We start from the raw sequence: 17,406 nt of genomic DNA, 5'->3' as shown, positions 1-17,406 counted from the left end.
GATTGAGTTGAAAAACCCCTGTTTAGTACCCATGGGAACGTAGCCATATGAGTCTTTATTATTCTTGGTCTAGTATCCTCATAGAGATTTTAGCAGTTGGTTCAGGTGTTGGAGTAGACATGCGAATTTAGCGTATCATCTTTTCAAATGCGGCCTTACCCAGTCTCGCCAATTTGCGCTGGCTGTGGTGAGTCCAATGAGACTGTGCGGCACTTTGTAGAGGTGTGCCCCGTTTATTCTAAAAACTAAGATTCCTCGTCTTCGGGGGGTTAAATGTTTCCCTGCCGGAGATAGATTATAGCATCTGGTAATCCTTACCAGAACTTTCTAGGTTTATTCCAGTGCACTTTGGCGATTGAGTCGCCATGCTCCCTAGTGTCCTGTTGCTACTTTATTAGTTTATTATATTAGCATCTGGCAACCTTTAGCCGGATTTGTTGTTTTAAAGCCCCGGTATTTCTCATGAGATGAGGGGCGGGCGGGGAACAATGGGAACCATTTTGGATTGCCTGCGTTCCTTCCCCTTTTTGGTGGAACCGCCCTTTTAATACAATCTAATTTAATCCTCGTAGAGGTGCCAGGACCCCAGGAACGCGGCAGTCGTTTTTTTATTTCTATCTCCGCTTAAGAGCCGAAGATCTTATGTTGTAAACAAGCGATTGCAATGCAGTCTAACAAGATATAAAAGGCCGTTTTGTTTCCTTCTGTTTTCAAATTGAAATTGGCTCCATCCTAATGACTTCCTTTGGTCATAGCTACTTTCAGAGGCATCTTCGTGGTTTTATACAAAAAACATTCAAATACAAAAATTATTAAAGTAATTCCCCCCTCCCTTAAAGCTATTCAGATGGGCTGTATATGTTTAGAGTGATTAATAAGTATGTTAATTTCTATTTTTTTTTTTTGTTTAAATGTTTGCGTCGTTCAATGTGATTGGCTCAAGAAATAAATTCGTAAAGCATGTTCCAATCGCTGTCGATAAATTTAAAAAATAAACCAGTCATTTTTTTGTTTTTCGTTTTTATAAAATCTTTTTTCTTTTTGATCATAAAATGTCCAATATGACAACCAAACTTAAGAAAATGAAAATACCTAGAAATGTTGGAAAAATTCAAGCTTTTCCGAAATAAAATGTTGCATGTCGCTCTAATTTTAATAGGCTGTATGTCGGAACAGGACAGATGATTTACTACGTTACTGTCAGTTGTTCTATAAATATCTTCCTTTTTTTAGTGACAGAGGAACGAACACCCGATAAATGTTCAGGACTAGTAATAAAACGCTCCTGGTACTTAACACGGGATAATTCTGGAAGCAGATTCTGGCCCCTAAAACGTAATTTTAAGTTAATTAGTTGAACACTAATTTGAAAAACCACTTTTTTCCCCATTCTAGAGGACTGCAAGGGGATACTTCCGGTGTAAGGTCAAAATCGGAAATCCGCTCGATTTACGAAATACTTTCTCCTTAAAGAGAAAGTGAAAAATTCAAATAAAATATTATCCTAATTTCTGGGCCTGGGTTGGAAAAACATTTACAAAAATGATTTAAAAAAAAAAAAAAGAAGACAAAAATAAAGTAAATAATAATTAAAAAAAGAAATGAGAAATGAAGGAAAATGACTTTTCCGCTTAAGTAGTAGAAACGGGTCCATCCCAGGGCATAGAAGCGAGAATCTAGCTGGGGCACCCCTTCAGAAATATTGATTGCAATGCCGTGTGGGGCGGGCCTGACCCTCAGCAAACCCTGCGGGCTACCCCCTCCTCTATTTCTCACTCTTCACAACATACTAACGTGTGTACATGTGTACATATATGCTTGAATTCATGTATGTATGTATTCAAGAAAAACCCTTAGAAATGGCCTAATATTTTTAGTGCAATTAGTGAGAGATACGTAAGCTTATTGGTTTATAAGCCCTCTAATCATAGCCTATCACTAAATTTTAGGATTATTTCTATTTTATATCCGGTACAAGATAATAGATTAATATATTTTCATGCAAGTAAAGCATGAATCATATCCCTACTTTCCTAGAGCCATCCTGTCGGCGTTCCCAAGTCCACTAAAACCTTTCTGCTCTGACACCAGATTGGTTTAGACTAGAGCAGTGATTCTCAACTTTTTTGACGTGAATACGTCTTTAAATTTGAATCATATGGTGGCAATCCAAAAATCTAATGATAACAAAATCGGGGGATACAGTTTGGCATTATAGTTTCGAATCTATCGTCTACATCCAAAATTAAATTAGACCACTGGATAGCTAAAGGATCAAAGAATTCATTACGATAAGCGAGGACTATAATGCATCGCGCGCGGTGGAGGGGGAAGCGCCGCCATTTTGAGATCATTTTGCTGCTTATCGAGATTTGCAATTAGTATAACTTTTGACTCGGAGAAGCTACGATGTTCGTTTAAGTTTTAATCGTCAGCTGTCGTCACAATCTATCGATTGCATATAAAACATTAGTGTAAAATAGTGACAATGAATATAATAAGGTGTTAAAATAAAAACATATCAAAAATATATAATGTCGGCCTTTACGCGTCGAAAAGCCAAAACCAAATACAGAGATCGTATACGGTTGGAATGGGCTCCTCAAGAACAATCGAATGGTAAAAATCGCAAAGCCGGTGGAGTCGGCCATATATCGCAACATCAATAGCTTCACTGATTGTAAATAGAGTTAAAATTGACATTTCGGAAATTTATTTGTAAATGAAAGGCGCAAAAGCTGGTGATGTCTGTCTAGTAAACATAAAAGGCAAACAAAAAAGTAATTATTTGTTTCCTTGATTTCATCCTAAATACATAAATAAAAATATTTTATATAAAAAATATAACCCGTTAGGTAAACGTATTCACGTACAACACACGGCCGTGTCCATGACACAGCCACAGTAGAGCTTTTTTTTTGTCGCGGCGGCACACTTTTAACAATTTTAAAATTTGGGGCGGCACACTTACAATAAGATAAGTTTAAAAGTATTTTACTTATCCCCATAATACACTGTGTAAAATAGTTTATGTTTATTTTCAATATAAAATAAAATAATATTGTACTGCAAAAAAACTACAATATATGTTTATTAAGGGATTAATTACAAGTTAATAATAAGAATACTTTTAATGAGAAATTAGAGCTTAATGTTTTTTGATAATTACAGTTTATATTTGGTCGTATAAATGATAATGCTACTCTCATATCGTCTTCTGCATATTTAATGTATAATTTTTATTGTCTGCATTTCTAAAATTTGGCGGCACACTTCAAAAACTTTCGCGTCACGCAAAAGTGCCGCGCGACAGATTGGTTGAGAATCACTGGACTAGAGTAAGGGAGTATGCCGTGTTCCCTAGGCCCTGATAAAGCCAAAAGAGGCTGTAGAAGAGGAATGTTATCATTTGCTCGCTCTTGTCACATTCTTCCCAGGGGATGAGAACCCATATGTTGAGCCAGTTATTATTCTCTGAAGCTATTCCTTAAGTCATATTAAGTCAACATGGTCTGGATCGAGGACAAATTTCAGAAGTCACCGCATTGATCTCATACTGATCTTAATCACTACACTTCCTTATCTTAAAAAAAAAAAAAAGCATCAAGAGCCTGGAGATGTTCCTTGGATTCGAGTGTATTTCCTCGCCTAGTAAGATGAACTGGGGAACGGCCCGTCTAGCCTAGGCACCAGCATTTGGCAAATCAGGCCAAATTTAGGTGGCAGCTAGACCGGAAACGTGGAAAACTCAGGTAGGAAAATGAAGGGAAAAACTTAGCCCCCGCTTCCTCTGTCACTAAATTAATAAAAAGTAATAATTAAAACAAATGAAGTTTGAATCACGAAGAATTTAAGCTTTTTTTATATTATGTTTAATTCTAAAACTATCTATAATTTATTAATTAATTATTTTTTAAATTAATTTATTTTTTTGGTAATTATGGGTAATTAATATATTTACTTAATTATTTACATTTTTCTTTCAATTATTAAACATTTATTTATTTTTTAATTCGATTATTCAGCAACAGGGGATGAAACAGGGCGAAGATGCTGAAAATCTAGATAATTGCAGTCTATTCTTATTATTTAATTCTAATATTTAATTTTATTTTGATTTTTTTAATCATAAAAGAATTTTAAGGCTAAGATTGTCATTTGAGATGTGTAAATTGATTAAATATTAGCTTTAATCCAATCAGCGCCTTATGGGCCATAACTTGGAGATTGCCATTGGCATGCGGTCCCATTAGAGCATGCTTTCTCTTTCTCATTGACATTCTCTCTCTCACTCACACACTCTCAGATACTTTATTTTGCGAACACAGAATCCTTCTTGCATCAGAGAAAAGCATACATTTTGAAAATAATTTAAATTTGAGTTTGTCGCAACACAATTCCGTCCAGAACATTTGTTTGTTGTATAGTTTATGCCCCTGGGAACAGGAAGTAGGCCTTTAAGTTTTAGAGTATTGGAGGATGGCGTGAATGTCAGCCTTTGCTACTTTGGCTATTTAGATCAAAACGGATGGCGGAGGAAATTCGCGTGTTCATTTCTGGACATTTTAGCAGGAAACTTGCGAAGTGCACAGCCTCGTTGCAGATGGCAGAGTTCAGAGCCTAGTCTGACAGTCGTACCAACCTCTCTCTATACCCAAGCTATGAATTTAAGTTGTTATGCATATTTATTTCCTTTTTTCAGATATTTTTATCTTCAAAGTTTTTTTGGATTGTGATTATTTATTTATTTATTTTTTTTAAAGATATTAATTAAAAGTTTTTATTTAATTAATTATGAATTATTTTATTTTATTATTGTGTTTTGTTGGCCGTGGACTGACAGGAGCTGGTGCTGTCGGAGCGTGGCGAATCCAGGAACTGGATGTCCGTGATACTCTCACTGATCGTAATCGGTGGCGTCGTGTCGGGCATCATTACTGCCATATACACACTAGGTTATGTAGACGAACTATTGTACTGGTCAGGAAGAAGAATGATGCTGGGCGAAGCATTAGGCACAGAACTGAAACCTTCCAAAATAAAACCTTCATGGGTATCATCAAATCATTTCCTTTTCCAAGCCGACGATGGAGGATTGGCCGTTTATTCAGCTGTCACTGATAACGTCACACGATTAGTGACCAATCATACGATTGTTAGTATTCTTTTACTTTATTTTTTTTTTTTTTAACTTCAATATTATTGTCATTTAATATATTTTCAATTTATAGTTGTTAAACTAATATTGCAATACACGATGTTATGCGAGTAAGTAGAACTGAATGTTAATTTGGATAATCCGATCTAATTTGGGTTATTAAAAATTTCCGTCATGAACTGTATGGGGATGCCAACCAATAGAACTAGAGCATACACACAAAGAATTCCGTAAAACCAGATTTCCGTGCCTCAGCTGATATTTCCGGAAAGAGCTCTGCACGATTACAGTACTCACTTCCTCTACTAGGGGTAAAAAAGGAAAGTACAATTTGCTCTCATAAATCACAATATAATAGCTCCATTTGGGCTGAAACACAAACAATAGCGGTTAGCTCTGTTAAATGCCGACGCGCCTCCTCTAATTCCACAAATCTTTTTCTTTATTACTTAAAGTTTCATTACTCTGCAGTGGGAACGCTCTCTAGCCTTACTTAACTCTAATCGGCCACTACTTTATGTCAACTCTTTACCCGGATGTAGTACTTTACTTCCTTTATTCCAACCCTTATTGTACTGCAATTCCGTTCTAATAGCATCCCTGCAGCTAATACATTTTTTTTTCTTTTTTTTTTTTTTGAACGTGAACAAACTTGTAACAGCTACCACCGCACTAGAACAAACGGATAACATTTCTTCCCAAAAATCGAATTTATTAGCTAAGTGCAATTTTATCTAGATCGCTTTACTTCTCTCGCTAACGGTAAGAGAAAGTTATATTATATCTGATGTGAACGATTTACTAACGAACACTATATAGATTTCAAAACCATTTTTTTTTTATACTGGGATGGCATTTTCCTGGATATCTATCCCAATTCTTCTCCGGGACCAAATCGGAAAATAAAGTTAACAGCTTTTCGTGTTGTTTTTTTTTCTTTCTTATTCGATATTTTTCTCCCACCATTGACCATTTTCTAAGAGTTTTTAATGAAAATAATTCGTTTTAAGAGGTCCCCTGAGGCCGAAAAAAGTTGTTTTCAAGAAATGGCGCGTCTGTATGTTTGTATATATGTTACGTTGTGACCAAAACTTTTATTTCAAATATATTTCTAAGTTAATTAGATTGGAGATTGTGATTGGTGGGATTCCTCTCTGAAGCACCATTCTAATGTAATCTACGCACTGTTCTTATTATATGAATATTCATAGAGAAGGGTTAAAGGGCTGAAGTTCCGAGTTTCAAGACAATCTCACTACCGGAAGTAGCACATTTCTGAGCGAATTACTTCTCGGAAATGATTTTTTCCCAAATTGATTGTCCCATTATTCTTTTTCTAGCGAAATTCCTGCTAGGACGTTCTTAGGTCGGATGGGAGTTGGTTCCTTCTAGTCTTATTTCAATTTTAAGCAAAATTTCGTCATCTAGCTAGATAATATTAGGTATAAATAGCTGGTAATATTCGGTGAATAGCAGTATGAGGTAGTCACCGGAAAACACTTATTTCATACTAAGAAAGCTCTAAACTTGCATTTCCGGTGGATTGCAATAAAATAGGGGGAATGTATGAAGTGCAATGTGAATGAGGACTGAGTTGCGTTGCCCAGATAAGGGGGCACCATGTATATTATAATATAGTGCACGCTTTTAAAATTGTTTAGCCTCACTCGTAATTGTTACCTTTGCAGTTTGCCTAGAAAGCAAGGAATTAACCCTTGTCGCCATTTTGTCTAAATTACCTTGAGAATTCCTTCTAGAATTAATAATTTCTTGTATACAACTAACAAAACATGCTTATGGTAAGTATTTTTTGAAAGTAATTGATTATAATGCAAGTTTTTTTAAGTTCAAAAGGGAAAAATAATAACTCTCTAATTATGATGAAATGAACAAATTTTTACGACCCTTCAAGGTTAACATTTCAGATGTGTTGTGTGAAAGCACGAGAAGTAGTTAACCGTCTACTACAATGACGGGCAGTAAAGATTTGTTCATGATAAAAGAGCCCCCGGCTTCTAGCGAATCCATCTACTAGAAATAGGTTAATTGATCCGCGTGCACTTTTTCACCATTTTCACTTTTCTTCTTTAAGGTTTTCTGCTTTTCCATGTTCACTAACTGTTCTCCGATTAAATCTAGAAAATAATTCTTTTCTTTCTCTTAGCTCTCGTAACAGGAAGTGTTGAGGTTTCTATTGTGTTTTCAACGGAAATAAAAGTTTTGGGATTTGTTTGTTTGAGTACGAAAAAATTGTTTTTTTAAGAAAATTATCTGTCTGCGCACGTCTGAAACTTTATATTTGAATTTGGGGCACATCCTGGAATTGTGTGTGTTCTTAACGAACAAAATCTCTGCGCCGGATGTATCAGTTTATTTGCTGAAGGAAATTGTGCTTTCCTCGCAAATTGTGCCAACACTTTTTCTTTAAACTTCCAATACTGATTGCAAACTCAACTAGATCTGTAACACTCTTCCAGCAGGATTTGATTAAGTACTCTTTTCCAGGAAGAAGGTTAGTTAGGCTTCCCTCTTCTCTGAAGAACTATCTTAGTGTAATGTATAGGTTCTAAACTAGGATTGAGTGAGTTACTGTAGTAGTTACTGAGTTTTGGGGTGGGATCTATCTTCCCCGGAAGCTTAAGGTGCAGGTGGGCTCTGGCATTGACAGCTGTTCCATTGATCTGGCTTCACCAACTCTGTGATTTCTCTAGATTATCTGGGTGGGCTACTAGGGATGGAGTGGTGTACTCAACTTTCTACTTCCTAATTTTGGGTTACCATCTTTGGCTTCCAGGGGGAAATTCAGGGAAGGTACATCAGAGAGCGCGATTATCACTAACCACTGGCTACCATATTCTTCCTGGAACTTCTTGATTTAGGGGAGGAGCTTAATGTGAGGAGCTTTAGAGAGGGTAGCGTGGGAAGCAATTGTTGAGTGATTATCCACAACTGCTTCCAACTGGGTTTCCTGGAAAGCCTGAGTGGTTAACAAGGAATTGAAGGGGGGCAATGATTGGGTCCTTCCAAGAATCTTCTTGGAGAAGTTTTCTTCTGTATATACAGAGAGGAGGAATGGGGTAGATACAGAGAGTAGTTATCCCCCAACTGTTGGCTCCCACTACCATCTAGAACTCCCTCGAAGAACAGGGTATGTTATTCCTTTTTGTGTGTGGATTCTGTAGTGTGATTGGCCGGAACTTGCATAAGTGGGGACAATAGATTTGAATTTCCTTAAATATTATTCCCAGAGAGCCAGCTCTGACCTGCGTTATTGAAAGCGTTATTTCACTTCCTTCCCATACCCTTCTTAAGGGCACTAATTTGTTCCTAACCTCCTTCTGTGACGGTCTCCCTCGACTAGAATGGCAGGTCAGCAAGAATTTTGTCCTAGTCTGTTCTAAACAAATCTGATCACATACTACAGTTACTAAAGCTTCTTAATCTAATTTAAGATCATACAAAGATCATCCTGTTCCATGATCTGGCAAACTGAATGGTGCCCTAAACAAAGTACTGATGCTCCCTAAGCTTGACAAAGTTCATCGAATTATTTTTCTATCTTTTTCTCTGAAGTTCCTTTGTGCAAAGTTGTGCTTTTTAATACTCGCAAGTCACTCCTGACGGCCCACTAAGAGGTATTATCATCATAACTTTTCTCAGAAAGCAGACAGTAGAAATTTTATTACAGGGAAAACTTTAAAAAAACAAAAAAATCAAAAGTTTTCCAACCATTTATTAGGAAACTTTTGTGCATATCAAAGTTTAATAATAACAGAGAGTTCTCTGAACTTTTGGGAAATTTAGAGGGAAAAAGCGCCGCAGTGAAAAGTTGGATCTATGGTTTTAGTTAGTCCCATATTATCCTAAATCATGCTGATAGTTCCTTGAAGAGATTCCTTCTGCTAACAACCTTACATCACCCTGACCTTAAGGCTCATTACAGGTCACCTGTTGGATTAATTGCACTTGGTGTAGCTTAAATGCTCACTTCACAGGGTTCAGACGGTTCTATCACGTGATACGTTGTTAACTCAGGATTAAACGGTAATTACCAGATTGAAGAATTGCGTGAATAAAGGGTGTGTTTTCCTTAAATGATTGTGTGTTTCCCTCTTGAAGAAACCAACCTCTACAGAGATTTCTTTAAACTAGGTATTTTTACTTTGTTTTCTTGTCCCATTAAATTCCTTTTAAGGCGTAAATGTGTGCATGGGAATTAGAGGTTGTATCATCTTTATGGTATTGTTGAGAATTGAATGTGTTGCTATAGTAACAGATAGGAAGAAAATGATTTTCCCGGATGTGTGAATGACATCTTGTTAGCGTTCGTAAGCCCCGAAAATTATGAGCAACCTGTTTTGTTTTTTTTTAATTGATTTTGAGCAGAATGTCATGCTTTCGCAGGAAGTCTTTTTAACTAAAATTCAGCTATATTGATGTCGAATATATTCGATGAAGAAAAAAAGAAAAAGTCTTTTAAGTCTTACCGGAAGAGAAAGTATAAAAAATTTGATTTCTTTTGGACGTAAAATATGAAAAAGAGCATAAAGCATAAAGATAAATCTATGTTTCGAAAACTAATTAAGTGCTCAGTGGAAACATATAATGAAATTATTAAAAATTAAAAGTGATAGAAACAAAGGGCGAAAAAAAAAATCGGCCGGAAGTGGAATATTTAGTGCGCGCCGAAAGGTCAACATCCGACCTTTCTCAGCTGCATAACTTTACAATATAAAAACAATGAGCACATTGTAAATTATTTACTTTTTTTTGTATATATACATGTTATACTATCAACTTCGATGATTCCTTATAATTCAGCTGCAGTAATTTCTCGGCGTTTATGTCTCGTATAGATCACAAGGGTGATTTTCATATTCTCTATCATATAAAAAAGTTGATTGGTTTGGATTTTATTTCGAAATGAGATGCCGTTTACAGACGTACTCCTTGCTGGCGGCTACCACCTCTGACCATACCATAACAAAACGGGACTATTAGTAAAAATCATTAAAGTCATTTCAAAAATTTTTATTTCTTTGAAATGGCTCAAGCCATTTTCAAGAACATCCTCAAAAAAAAAAAAGAGTGGAAAATCCCTTTACTTCCGGCTGAGGAATTTAATCGCAAAGCCACAGCCTGTGTACAGGAAATTATAACCTACGTATAAGTGGTTGCTCTTGCCGACGTTGTATTATCTAGTTTTCGAGAAAATTCCAAAAACTGGAAAAAAAATTATTGGCACTTCCGGTTTGGCGTATTTTGTGATCAACTAAAAATCACTTTGAGATCGACTTCCTATCCAAGACTGCTGTGCATTAGTCCTGCCGCTTTAAGCTAGACAACCATTCATAAATAATTCGAACGTATTCATATTTTAGTTGCTAGAATCTTGAAAGATTTTTTAGAGAATATGTTATTCATTCGTTGTAATTTTAATTGGGAAAAAGGTTGTGTGTTCTATCAAGGCGCCACGGTAGCCGAGCGGCTAAGAGACTAGACCCACAAAGCTAAGATGTATTACGTTGGTTTTGGGTTCGATTCCCGGACTAGAGGCCTTGGATTTTATATTTAATGGTTAATACAAGAAATTTACAGTAAAGTATGTTTGCTAGTCGCCTCCGTCCGCGACACCTAATTGGTAGTTAAACGTAAAACCCGCCTAAAAAAATAGGCAATTACTTTACTACTTTACTTATGATTCATCAATCTTTTGCAGACACAATTAAATGTAAAGTGGTATCAAGCATCGCACGATCTCAAATACGTACTTCTCAGGCACAATATTAAACAGGTAATTAAAGTTAAAATTATTATTCATTACTTATATTATTATTAATAAATGCTTAAATTGTTTTGTCGATCAATAATTAATCTAATGAATGCGTTAACTCAAACGTTAATTGAGAGGTAGCTCTAACTAAGCTCCTCACAAAGAAGTGCTCTTAATTGATTGTCTTGGAAAAATTATAGATTGAGAAAAGTTCAATAAGTATGCAAAGTTTAAAAATTTAAAAAAAACGTTGAGGTCATTTCCGAGAAAATCGCAAAAAAGCGATACTTCCGGTTGAGAAGCGCTTTTAATCCCAAAGATACAATCTGCAGTCAGTAAATTATAACCTATAAGTGGTGGCACATGCTGACGTTGTATTATCCAGTTGAATGGCTGTCCAGCTGTTACTAAACTCTATATTATAATAAACTATATAGCAGGCACTGGTACAGAGTTAGAAGGATGTGCCCCAAGTTGAAGAGAGGAAGAATGTTTGCACTGATGTTGGTACAGTTGGTAGTTGGTTGCGCCGGACTACGAAACTGTTCACTTGTTGCACATAGTCAGCCAGCTGGGGCTCTTGTTACATCCTATTCTCTAACCAGCAATATCTATATACTTGATTGCACTCAAACTCCTTGACTTAATCAAAATTAATTATACTCTTCACTGAAGTACTAGGTGTCCAAGTCTTGTCATTTCCAGGTGACAATAGAATTACTGTCAGTGACGAAGTTTATAACGCGTAAGTGATTGTTTAATAGCAAGGAGGATTCGGTCAATAATTCACATCGCTAAATTTTCAATAAATGTAGCACCTTCTTTTACAAAGTCTGGATTTGTTCACAAAATTTACATTAACACAAAATTATTCTATTCATTATCTAATGAATTTATTAAATTTAAAAATTGTTCATTAAGTACAAAATTATTATTAATATTTTTCTAGTTCAATTCTAAGTTTACAAAAATGCTAAAAAGTTCTTAAATTATTGAGCACCTGTTTTATCATTTTATATTTTTTAATAATTTAATCCTTTAATAGTGAAATTAAAACAGGTTGTGCCGGGTTGAAACGAATCAAAAATATATCGTATATCATTTTTAATTATTTAAGTAAAAGAAATTCGTTTGATTTCCTTATTCCAGATAGTTTAAAAGTGTTTATTAAGATATAAAATAATAAAACGATTGACATCTAAACTGTTTAGTTTCTAGTCTCAGTTGAAATGTCTATTACAGGCAAAAAAAAAAAAAGGTAGGGAAGGTGGTAAATTAAATATTGAGCCTGCCATCCCTGGCGAGCAGGAGGATGAATTTATTCCTGTGGGAGTGTGGGCAACACCACCCTCTGGGCACCCACAGTAAACACCTATGAATATTTCTAGGCTACCATGTTTTGAAAATTGTAACAACCACATACCTTAATATACCTATCCACCTATCTCTCTTTTATTTCTCTTTCACTCACACTCTCCGTCTCTCTCTCTTCAGGCGGTAAGCTTCCATAAACACATGCATACTAGATCAGGGTAGTTTTTTTTTCTTTTGTCGTATTGTTTCTAGAATATGGATGAAACCTATCCCGTACTACATTCTGGGATTGAACCTTCTTTTTATTCTTCTTCTGTGCAGGTTAAGTTATGTAAAGGTTATGTTTTTGTATGTTTATTGAAGTGTCTGTACATGTTGGGCGCGCCAGACTAAGCTGGAATATTATTGCTTCAACCAATAGTTAGGTTTTGTTGTTATTGTTGTCTGCTCATTGCAATATAGATATTCTACTTTATCCGCCAGTTTTTTTGATTCCAGAGTAATAACCTGATACGTTGGAGGTTCTAAGGTTATGGGAATTATATTCTTTAAACTTAACATAACCTTTCAACCGTACCAAAACTCCTAGTAACTTGTGTTTTGTAATGTTTAAATTATTTTTTATTTCTATATTCTTACTCCCAATTCTGAAACTTGCGACTGCTTCTGTTGTCAGTAACAAAAGCCTAATTACACTGTTCAGAATGCTGACATTTCTAAATAATTGTCGATGTCTTATATCTTGCTGAGGTAAGTCGATTTTACAAATACTTGACTTAAGTTACTCGCTCTTTAATCAACAATCGAGTGTAACTAGATCTAGATCGTTGTCATGAAATGGACACTTGAAACAAATTTAAATAAATACTAGCTAAAAACTTTCCAGTTTTTATTTTAGTTATTTTGAATTCCAGTTTGTTGAATGTTGGTCTTGAAAGAGTGTTTTTTATTCCCCTCATTAAATCTCCTACTGCAGTAATTTCAATGCAGTTATATTTTACTTTCCAACAAATGGTTGCAGAAAAGACAAAGAATATATTGCAGTTTACAATAAAGCATATGTAAAACTAATCAAATCGTTACGGTTCATTTGATCATACTTTCTGTTCTTGAATGCAGAATGGGGGGGGGGAGTATTGCGGAAATCAACCATACATCTCCATCCAATAGTAACTGGCTCTATCATTACATTGCCCATATCTAGCCAACGTCGTATGAATATGTAATGCGTGATTTACATTTCGTAAAAAAAATATTGTATGAAACATCATACACAACTTCCTTAATACAAAAATTGCATTTTTCTTTCTCTGGTTAATTTACAACTGCCCGTTGGCAACTTTGTAAATGAGATTATATTATGCATATGTAAAACAAAATGGCTTGAAAGATTTGTATTATGGCCATCCAACGATGACCATCATGAAGTGACCAGCAAAGGGTGAACCGTTGAATTGAATTCAAATGTTGCTCATTTCTATCGTACGATGGCGAGGCCATCGAAGCTGAAGCATTCGGGAAGAAATCCTGTTTCAATTGCGTATTTTGAGCGAGTGATATTGTTGGGATAGTTTGGAATAAAACAGTGTTGGACTAGGACCAATGTAATTTTCAGATAGACTATATTGCATCAGATTTTGGGGTATGGCTTAGATCAGTGGCGGGCAAACTTTTTTAATGGGGGGGCCACAAAGTTTAAGAAATTCTAGAGGAGGGCCAGAATTATAGAAAAAATGCATTTTGTGTTAAAGCTTTTAATCATAATATTATAAAAACATTACAGCATTACACACTTGTGTAACTACGCGGCTAGTTTAGCTTCACCTATAGGTTATGCATCTATTATTCTACTAAGTAGAATCTACTTTATACTTCTCGACCGTCAAAACGTAATTATAGCGGGCCATATACTATCCATGCCGATGGACCCTCGGCGGGCCAGATTAAATACTTTCGCGGGCCGGAGTTGGCCCGCGGGCCGTAATTTGCCCATCACTGGCTTAGATTCTGCATAGTTCCAAGCCCGTAAGCCCAGATAGGGATTAGAAGAACCGGCTGTTTTTTTAGAGCTTATTTTGTCGAGATACAGTCAGAGATATCGCTGTTCCAGGGTTAGGACTGTGATTTAGCACAGATTTGATAGAATTTATTACGATTGATAGTGAAGATTATGTACTGGAATTAGCTCTCGTTGATTTTTTGTTCTCCATTAGCAAAAACTAAGATTTGAGAATTTCAAGGTAGGACTTGATAGGCCGGAGGACAATAACGTGATCTAAATTATGAAATAAGAGCAATTCATATGCAAATATGAATAAAATTGTACGTTAGGATGGAGAGAGTGATGCAATGTGTTGCATTTTATTTAATGAGTTAAGAAAAAAAATGTAAGTATAACAAAGTTAGCCAGCTGCATCTGTCTAGAATGGCAAATCCTGCGAACTGTCTTTAAGTTAAATTCTTTAATAACTATTACTATTTATTACTAAATAAGTTGTTAATATTTTTTTTACAGGAATTTAGAAATACGTTTCTCGCACATTACACTGTCTATGACGTCAAAAATGAGTAAGTAAACACCAACTTTGTACTTAAATAATTATTCTTGAATATCGATTTAAATTAACGTTTACTTTTCCCACAGCAGTTAGATCATTATCCCACTAAAAGCTAATAAAGCACTTTTAATCTCTTGAGATTATAAGTAAACACAGTTTCACCATCATTCTCTTAATATTCGTACGAAAAGTTGCAAAGCAAGGGGGCCGAGGGCCCCTTTTATATTCTCCATTTTATTATTGTTATTGTTTTTTTTTTTAATCTACGATTTTGATTATTAAATTTAAATACAAAATTTTGTAGGCAATAAAAATAAATTCTGAATTATTAAAATGTGATTTATTTACAGCCACCATATACCAGTAAGATTAAAGGGTGTGCCTAAAGTACAGCAGAGCAAAGTGAGGGCTGCCAAATGGTGTGGAAATACAACTAAAATAGTATTGGTGGGAGAGGATAACAATATCTATTTATTAAATTCGCCAGTTGACCAATCTTCGGATGTAAGATTAACGAACAGCGGTCAGGCTGGCCTTATCTACAATGGTGTACCTGATTGGTTATATCAAGGTCAGTATTCAAAGTTCATTTTAATCTATACTAAATCAAGAATTGCTTCAGCAATAATTCAGAAATTTAATTTTGTTGACATTTTATTGAGACAGCTTTTTGAGCAGAAGATCCAAGAATTCAGTGCTTTTATCACAGTCTGACCAAAATTAGGGGAGCAATTATGGCTTTCTCTGATTAGAAGGAGAATGAAGGGGATATTTTCGATTTTTCAGTATCAAGATTTTATGGGTACATCCAGGGCAAAAAGATTGTGGTTCCCACGAGTCCAAAAGTGGTTATTAGTTTGGACTTGGGCACTCTAGCTAATTGCAGGACAAATGACATTACAAATTAATAGTTTTACTCTATGTCACATCTCAAGCTTTCTGTTAATAACAATTTTTGACGTTATTTGAAAGAAACATTAAAATATTATTTATGTATATCTCTATAAAAATTAACTGGACAAAGTTCTGATTTTGATTTCCCCCTTTGAAAAGGAGGAAAAGAAAGTGATGGTGATTGCGACTTAAACTGGAATGATAAAAGTCCATTAAGTTGACAAGGCTCGATGAGTAGGAACCACCGTGCAGTCCAAGTAATAATCGACTTCCAAACGATGATTACAGAGCAGAAAATTTCGTCCATTAAAAAAAAAAACATCTTTTTATGCAGCATGACCAGCTCATGTTTTATTAATTCGTCCCCCAAAAAAACCAGACATCTCATAGAATAATAAAAATCATTATAATCATATGGTTAAAAAGCATAATTGCGTGCGACCATGAAACCAAAAAATATTAAGCTGCATGCAACACATTGTATGATGCATGCATGCATCATTAGTCCGCTAGATCGCGCTAGCTCAGCTATGTTTATACTGGCCAGGTTGTTTGTTTATTAAAATTCAATTTTAATCATAGTGTCTTAGATATATTTTTTTTCTCACGCAAGGATTTATTTTTCTCTTAGAATCGACACATGACAATTTTGATTTTTAAAATTGGAACATGTATTATTATTATTATTATTGAGTTTTTCGTGTGATTAAGTGGGGCACTGTGGCATGAGATGCATCCCAGTTTTATCGGACATTAACCTCCCCGTTCTGATACTCCTTCCATTCCCAAGTTTCTGCCTTCATTTCCGTGACTTTGCTAGTAGCCCAAGAGATAAACGGTCCAGTATTTAGAGGTAGATAAGCGTGTAGTCTGGGTTTCTTCTTACCTAACTTTTGTCGATGTGGAAGGTTATTCTTTCATTGGATCAGCTTTGGCGGAACACCCTTGCACCTGGAGCCCTTGTAGCTTTAAAGCTAGGGTAAGTTATTAGCATACGACATCCAAGCTTAGATCCCAGTAGCCGGGGATGATCAACGCCCGCAACTCCTCTTAATAGTGCCGCCAGTAACCGGTCGCATGTTTTGACTCTGGATCAGGCTTGAGTATTCCTGATACTTATTAAAATAATAATAATACATGTAACCTATGTCCTAATAATAAGACTTCCATTACAGCAGATTTGATATTATAACAGGTGAAGAAGAAAATGGAGATATCTGAAAAATGTATGTCCAAAATTGGCAACACAATTACTGAGGGCCGTAGATACAAATAAGCTCAAAAAAGGGAAGACATGCAAGCCAGCAGTTCATGAATAGAAACTTTAGGGCTAGAGGTTGGTGAGGAGGGTGAATAAGGTTACATTGTGTAACCTTATTGTATCTTTGTCTCACCTAATTTTGTACGTGTACATGTCTGTTGTATAACAAACCCTGTTCCCTCTATTTATTGCTTTGTTTTCTTTCTCGTACGCCTCGGTGGAAACAAGAGGCAAAAGTAGATTCGGCCTGTGTGAGAGAGGACTCCCCTGTTTTTCAGGTCTTCAGCCAGGGCCTCTCTAATGGTCTCTTGGCACGAACTGTTTACCACAATACCTCCGACCACTGCCACAATGTAACTCCACCTCTTATGTCTGAGGCGACCAGTAATAAGGTTTCTTGTTAAAACAAAAAATAAAAGATGTGCCAAGTCAGTTTTATTTGCCACTC

General features: G+C 35.6%; 1 protein-coding gene across 5 annotated transcripts in view; it reads left to right on the top strand.

Moving 5' to 3' along the window:
* The window catches only part of LOC141456439 (inactive dipeptidyl peptidase 10), a 134,718-nt gene that overhangs the window by 101,730 nt on the left and 15,582 nt on the right, over positions 1–17,406 (top strand). For all 5 annotated transcript variants that reach the window (XM_074132441.1, XM_074132442.1, XM_074132440.1 and 2 more), the window contains 4 exons: positions 4,844–5,155; positions 10,878–10,952; positions 14,761–14,813; positions 15,154–15,374. In XM_074132441.1, coding sequence (XP_073988542.1) covers positions 4,844–5,155; positions 10,878–10,952; positions 14,761–14,813; positions 15,154–15,374 — 661 coding nt within the window. The remainder of the gene's footprint in view (positions 1–4,843; positions 5,156–10,877; positions 10,953–14,760; positions 14,814–15,153; positions 15,375–17,406) is intronic.

The sequence above is a fragment of the Rhodnius prolixus genome, unplaced genomic scaffold (assembly GCF_049639745.1).
Source record: "Rhodnius prolixus isolate KJV_2025 unplaced genomic scaffold, Rpr scaffold_4, whole genome shotgun sequence".
In the NCBI taxonomy this organism is placed as follows: Eukaryota; Metazoa; Arthropoda; class Insecta; order Hemiptera; family Reduviidae; genus Rhodnius; species Rhodnius prolixus.
This window is presented reverse-complemented; position numbering and strand designations above follow the sequence as displayed.